The sequence below is a fragment of the Lupinus angustifolius genome, chromosome LG03 (genome assembly GCF_001865875.1).
Source record: "Lupinus angustifolius cultivar Tanjil chromosome LG03, LupAngTanjil_v1.0, whole genome shotgun sequence".
NCBI classification, from domain to species: domain Eukaryota; kingdom Viridiplantae; phylum Streptophyta; class Magnoliopsida; order Fabales; family Fabaceae; genus Lupinus; species Lupinus angustifolius.
In genome coordinates, this window is record NC_032011.1 from 22,052,849 (window position 1) to 22,060,076 (window position 7,228).

The 7,228-nt window shown below is 33.8% G+C and overlaps 1 protein-coding gene across 1 annotated transcript; it reads right to left on the bottom strand.

The window, feature by feature from the left end:
* Positions 3,167–7,222, bottom strand: LOC109343666 (V-type proton ATPase subunit H-like). Its single transcript, XM_019582078.1, has 4 exons — positions 7,119–7,222; positions 6,743–6,868; positions 5,580–5,759; positions 3,167–3,699 (listed from the first exon to the last, which is right to left on the bottom strand). Exons 2-4 carry the CDS (start codon positions 6,803–6,805, stop codon positions 3,451–3,453), a joined length of 492 nt encoding a protein of 163 aa, XP_019437623.1. The 5' UTR covers positions 6,806–6,868; positions 7,119–7,222; the 3' UTR covers positions 3,167–3,450.

The window sequence follows — 7,228 nt, forward strand, 5'->3', positions numbered from 1 at the left end:
TACACTAAATTAACATTGACCAAACATTGCATTGGTTTGCATTGGTCATTCAATTTTTGTCTTTCAAATGGTCATTGTAAGATAATATGATTTAAAATGTATTAATCATTTAAGTTATATTAGTCATAAAATGTACTAGTCATTTAAGCAATACTAACTATTTTATTAGACATAAAATATACTAGTAATTTAAATAAACAACGATTTAAAACAATTCATAAACAATAATATAATATTAAGTTACTAAATATTTCATTGTTCATCATTACAAGGTTGCCTAAAACTCTCACCCACTTCCTTCATTCGGAATGGACACTTCTTTTTGTTATGGCCTTCTGTCCTACACCATCCACATTTTTTAATTTTTTGAGATTGAACTTCATCCATCTTATTATGTATCCGTGTAGTTTTTGATATTTCAGTTTACTTCCTATGCATAACAGGATTAGGAATGAATGAGGGTCCTGAATAAGGACGTCAATATTCTTCATTACCGATTGACTGAAACTAATGTTCATAGACTTTCAAAATATTATCTAATCGATAAATTGGTGAAATAAATTACCCACAATCTAAGTTCATTATTGAACATGTAGCAATTGCATGAGAACATGACTATCTCAATAATTGAAACTCTCTACAGTCACACAAATTGTCGGTTAGTTTCACCACATACACCCTTGAATGTCGAGCACCAGATCTAGAAACAACTTCAACATCAGCTACCCCCATCTCCCTTGAAAAACTATGAACAAATTGACATGTAGCTTGACACTGATTTTCTTTGATCACATATGTTAAATCTTCGCAATATATGCATGCCTTAATCATGTTAATGGCTTTATCTCAATGGTCAACAAACCATGAATATAGCCTATAATATATTGTTTGGGCAAGGACAATGATAGGAAGAGCTCTAGATTCCTTCAAAACATCGTTAATACATTCTATAAGGTTGGTAGTTATACGGTCGCACCGTCTCCCTTCATGGTAAGATTGAGCCCATTTTTCTGTAGGGATCTGGTCCAACCATGCTCATTCCCTCAGATTTTTTCATGCAACGCACTAAGCATCCACTGAAAACATGGTCACATCAACTCATATCCTACAAAAAAAAATTAATTAATAAAATTATAATATATATATATATATATATATAAAACATTAAAAAAATTTAAAAATAAATGCATACCCATTTGAATAACTATATCTTTAAGATCAAAATCTTGAATCTCCTTGTTGAAATTGCTAGCAAGATGATGAATACAATAAACTGACTAAGTATTAGACCATTTGGACAGTTTGGTACGAAGTGAAGCCAACAACTATGTACCCCTATCTGTTATTACACATATATTTGGTTGTGGGGTAATAAAAATTCGAAGGTTGTAAAAAATCACTCTCAGGCTTCCTTCGTTTCTTCTTCAACAATGGCAAAGACAACTAGACAAATACGCCTATTACCATCTTTGTAACTTGCTATACGCAATGTTCCAGTATATTTGTTGGTCAAAAATGTCTCATCAACTTGCAGAATTGGTTTGCAATATGCAAATCCTTCAATGCATGGCTTAAAATCCTAGAATACCTATCAATAATGAAATTACTAAGGTCTTCAATACCATTTACAAAGTAACGAGATGTTTCATAACGGACAATTGTACTCAGGGCAATGTTCCAGACAGTGGTAAGCCATTGTATGAACCCTCCCAATCATCATAAATTTGGCTCATTGCTAATTGCTTCGTAGACCAAGCCTTTCTATAGGTTACAGTATATCCAAAACAACTTACAACTTCTTTCACAAGCGCCTTAATTGGTATATCGGGATCTTCATGTACCAAATTAATAATACAGTTTGTACTGAAATCACTAACAATATCTCTTATGATAGTCATCTACATCAAAGAACAAATTATAAATATCATATATAATGTTGATAATAATAATATTGATGATCATAATAATAATACTTGTAACTATAGAAATAATATAATTACCTTAAGATAAGCAAGGAAGAGAAGCAAATAACTAGGGAGAAGTAAGGAAGATAAGCAATAAATATAAGGAAGTGAGTAGGGAGAATGTGTATGTGATGTGTTTAAGGTGTTTCGTCACAAATGTTGGTATATATAGAATTTAGGGAACATAATACTCCTGAACCATATCCAAGAGTCAAGGAAATCGTGCACTCCACCTACGACTCATGGAAATTATGCACCCTATTCGCAAAAAAAATTAAAATGGACTTGTGCATTGCAGGCATGAGTCTAGGTGAACGAAAGTATAAAATATGACTTATGTACGGCAGGTACAAGTCTTGTTGAGGGCAAATTAAAAAAATAAACTTGTGCATGTAAAGTACGAGTTCAGTAAAAACTACACTATATCGATAATATTTTAAAAAGTGTAAATTTTTGGAAGATTGTGTAATACTTTAATCTTTTCCTTTTGAGGAAGATTGATTTGCAATAGTAATGTCAAATCAGCAAGTTCTCGTTCATGCCACTTCTATCTAGATAGAAAGATAACAAGTTAGGCCAGGCATAAATACTAACTCATTTTTTTATTATATCTGATGATCATCTTCTAAATTCTTGTGCCTTCAATAGATGAAGTCCCCAAAGGGTAGAAACAGTGGTCGAGCCCAAATGTGGACGTGCACATAACCACTAGGCAATATTTAATAATTAGATTTAAGGCAATTTTATTTCTAGTAACTTAGGATTTGTTTGATTGAGGAAAGAAATTAAGAAGAAAGAAATATGTGAGAGAGATAATAAAGAGAAAGAAAATAGAAAGAAAGAAGTGAGAAAGTATATGAATTTTTATATTGTTTGATAGGAGAGCAAAGAAAAAGAAAAGGAAGAGAAAGTGAGAAGAAACAAATGATGTATATTTTAAAAGACAAAAATACCCTAAAAAATATTTGTTAAAAAAGAATGGGGAGAAAGAAATTTTGTGGGTCCCACATTATTTTTATCCTCTCCACCTCTTCTTTCTTCTTAACCAAATCGGTGAAAACCCCACTTTTTACTCTACTTCTCTCCCTCCATCTTCTTTCCCTTCTTTCTCTTTGCAACCAAAAGAAGGCTAAGTGAGTGGTGTGTGATGATAAACTGAGCAAATCCCATATTGGAGACATGTGAGCAAACAACAATGCACATAAGCTTGGTGCACAAAGACCAAATAGCTCGTATTGTCCAAGAGTGTACATATCTATATTGACAATAAATTTTCATCTCTATGAATTCAACATACACAGTTTTGAGTATAAAGTTACAAAACTTGATTTCAAAGCAGAATATCAAGGATACTTATTTCGGATATCAAACTTCTTCCACCCCTTCAAAGTGAAATTCGAATGGTCATAGACAATAAATTAATCACTTAAACAATGAATAAGCCTTGTACACAAGAGAATGGATACAATTTGTGACAGCTGTAGAACTAAGCCTGCAAAAAGCTTGCATACTTCGATCCTAAGAAAAGTCGTTGGATGCAGAGTAATGCGCTTTTAGTAACCTCAGCATTCTCGTGATTCATTAATTTCATTACTCGTTCCTTAGCTTTAAGATCGGCCACAATGAGCCTCCCAGAAGGATGGTGCTGAATGAACTGTGAAAGGTCAAAGCAAACAACAGCCAGAGTCCTTGGATCATTGGATATGTCCAAAACTGTTATCAGGACCCTTAGAATCTGCAGTGGATGAAGGCAGTATGTATTAGTAAATACTGGATATATGTTTGTGAGAGGTTAGAGAGTACACAATGAGATTATACTATAATGATCACTATTTTTTAGCCATTTCATATTCCATAATCATCTGTTTTTGCTATGAAATGATCTCTCTATTACAGTTGAGGCCAAAGTACTCATTTATATTAAACAGAACTCGTCTCATGGGATCCATGAGAAATAGGAAAAATTTACTTCAACATAAAAGTGGGTTTTCAACTTTCAAAGGATCAGTCTTTAAAAATCCATTTACCAAATCAGCACAGGGCATAAGTGCAAATGATGTATAGTTTGTTTAAACAATACCCATGCTTTTTGTTTTAGGGGGTCTTTGGTTGGTGTATCCCCACAAGCATTGTCATGAGACTAACTCTAGAGAAACAATCACAACTGGTTACAGACCAGGAGACCCTCCCAACAAGTACTTATTTCAAGGTTCAAACATTGGTTTCCCTGGGATCACGTGCATGGTCAATAACAAGCCCAACCCTAATTGTTACATCCAAACAATTCTGGTAAAAACTACCATCTATTTTATTATTTGTTTTCTGCATGAAAAAAATCCTCTACCATGTTATGGAAACAAGACACACCACTACAGAACAAAAAAATAATGCTTGTAATTTATATTTCAAGATCATGAATGATTTTCAAAAGCATGTTCCAAATGTTTGACCCATAGTGACATCTTAGGACTCACCACAATAATGATTTTCAGGAATTCAAACAAAAGAATGCAATAAAACTAAGTTGATCTCATCAGCAACAGGGTGAAGGCGGTGAGAAAGCAAAAAGACTACAACCATGTAGGGAGTCCATGAAAGCATCTACTGGCTATTTTCATAAAATGGCATCCTGATGATATATTACAGTCTCACAGATAAAACCAACAATTAGTTGAAAAGCCAGATTTCTGTAATCATTATTGCATAATCTATGTGGCAAAATACAAAAATCCATCTTGCCAATATTACAAATACCAGTACCCACCTTCCCCAAAGAAAAAAATTGGTAAAACTTGCATAGTCAAATATGCAACAACGGTCAGATATGGAGGCCAGCTTAGAAGCCCAGATCCTTAGGACAACATGGGTATGGGGACACAGGGAATTCTTATAAATTCATGATGAGAACACAAATTTATCAAAAACATATATTTTATATAGAATACAGAATATTTGTAAAAAGAGATCAATTCTATCTTAGATAACCAGGACCAGCCTCCGTATCTGAGCAGCAGAGTTAGAGTGAGAAGAGGGGCTAAGTCATGTTTGAACTAAGGACATTAAAAAGGGCACCATATGATTGGTCAACTAAAAAAGGGGTACTGGGGTGAGAAACACATTCAGAGAATGTCAAACATATAACTAGCCATTTCGGAGTTGTATCTGGAACCTATCAGATAACAAATTAAAAGAGTACAAGATTCTTCTTGGATATGTATCTGAAAGTATAGTACATATATCAGTGTCAGACTGTCAGATACCAATACGACATGGATACTTTCCATATTTGGAGTTTATGGGCATCAATGGAAGGCCAGCCTTTATAAATTTTAAAATTTCAAAGTACAGTGTTCGCATCATCAAATAGTTACACGATTTGTAATTTAAACACAACAATGGTACCCATTATAACAAGCTAGTAAGTAGTCATTATAACAATTTTCATCACAAAGAAACCCATTACTCGCCCCAAAGATACCAATTATTTTACTCTATGAGGAACAAAAAAGAAAAATATTATAGCAAGTGAAAGTCATTATATTTTCCTCAACCTAAAATTTTGGATATGCTTAATATCATAAGAATTGAAAATTTTAAGAGATAATGCATAGATACCTGGAAATCATTCTCTTCAAAGTTGGTAATATTTTCTCGCCAAAATAAGCAATCTTTGTGCATGGGAGACCAATCCAGATGGCCAAGCAGAACTTCTTGCTTGTACTTATCAAAAGAACTAAGTTTCTTAATGTTATCCTTAAGCCCCTCTTCAAGGGAATTCAGTGCCTCCAACAAGTCCTGACAAACATTTCTAATCAATAGAAGTGTTGGTGAAGTACAAGGAAATACATTCTTCGAAAGGGAAATGCAGTAGTGGAGGTTCCAAAACACCCCACTATTTTGAGAGGTTTAAGACAATTTAAGAAATGGAAACTCTAAATATTGAGAAGAAACAGAGTTGAGATGTATAGTTCAAAAAATATATTACGAATTAAAGCAAAAATAAAAGAAAACAGGAAGGTTATTTAGTAAACAAATAAAAATGTGAGTTTGTTGAACCTCCGTTGTTGTATGATTGCTCATGTATGCTAGTGCGGGAAAATGCAAATTGAAACAAGGAAAAGATCTGCTTATTATCATGACAGGCAGCAAAGACAATTATCAATGCATGATAAAGTAACAAAGCATCACAATTAAGCAACCCAATTTCATCAATCACATTGACAAGGCATAAGTTATCTGCTGGCTAACAGTAAGTATTTGAGTGGGAAGGTCCAATTATTTCAAATTCAACGTACTATATATGTACATAATATCAAATATTTACACAGTTTCCGTTTTTCTATTGAAGGGCATAAAAATAGTTTGTGCCTTTGTTAATTTTGACGCATCATGGGGATGGCAGCAGTAGCAGATGTGCTGTGTAACTACAACCCAACAAATGAATATTATATCCAAAATTATGAGTCAAATGTCAGTAAAAAAGGCTAAATATAAGTTCTCAAGGAAAATACATCAAATTAATGGCAACACGTACAATTAAAATTACTTCCAGTCTAGTGATTCAACAAACTATTTTTTACTCAATTTACAAAAGTAGCATGGGAGCAACGATAAGACTGTTTGTCTTGTGACCTGGAGGTCATGGGTTCAAATCCTAGAAACAACATTTCGCTTACGAGGGTAAGCCTGCGTACAACTACACTCCTCAGACCCCACTAGGCACAAGTAGATTTTAAGTAGGTAGAGATGATATAGGCTAGGCTCTTATTTTCACTTACCTCATCACTCCATGCTTGTGCTTTCAAACTCTGAACAACTTGTGGCAGCTGAAAGTCAACCATCTGAGCACCCAAGGTCCCTTTTGACAGCAAGTTTTTAAGAGTCAAGACAACTACTCTAACAACCTAAAAAAAATGGCAAACAAAATGTGGTAATATTAGACTTCTATGAGAGAAGTAAAACACTCCTACTTGCTAATCATGGCATGGATGAAAATGTAAAAGAAAGTTAACCATTATAAATTCAGCTAATAGCTATCATAATATAATATCATATAACTCAAACTAATAAGGATATTGCCATCCAGGAACAAAGAAAAACATTTTGTTGATAAGAAAAATTGCGATGACCATAAACTCATGAAGTCAGCAATACCTTCTCTTTTGTAGAGCTCTTAACAACATCAATCAGTCGCGGAAGGGCCCTTGAAGTAGCCAAATATTCAATTGCCGGCTCATAATAAGATAAGAGCCATATGCAGAGAC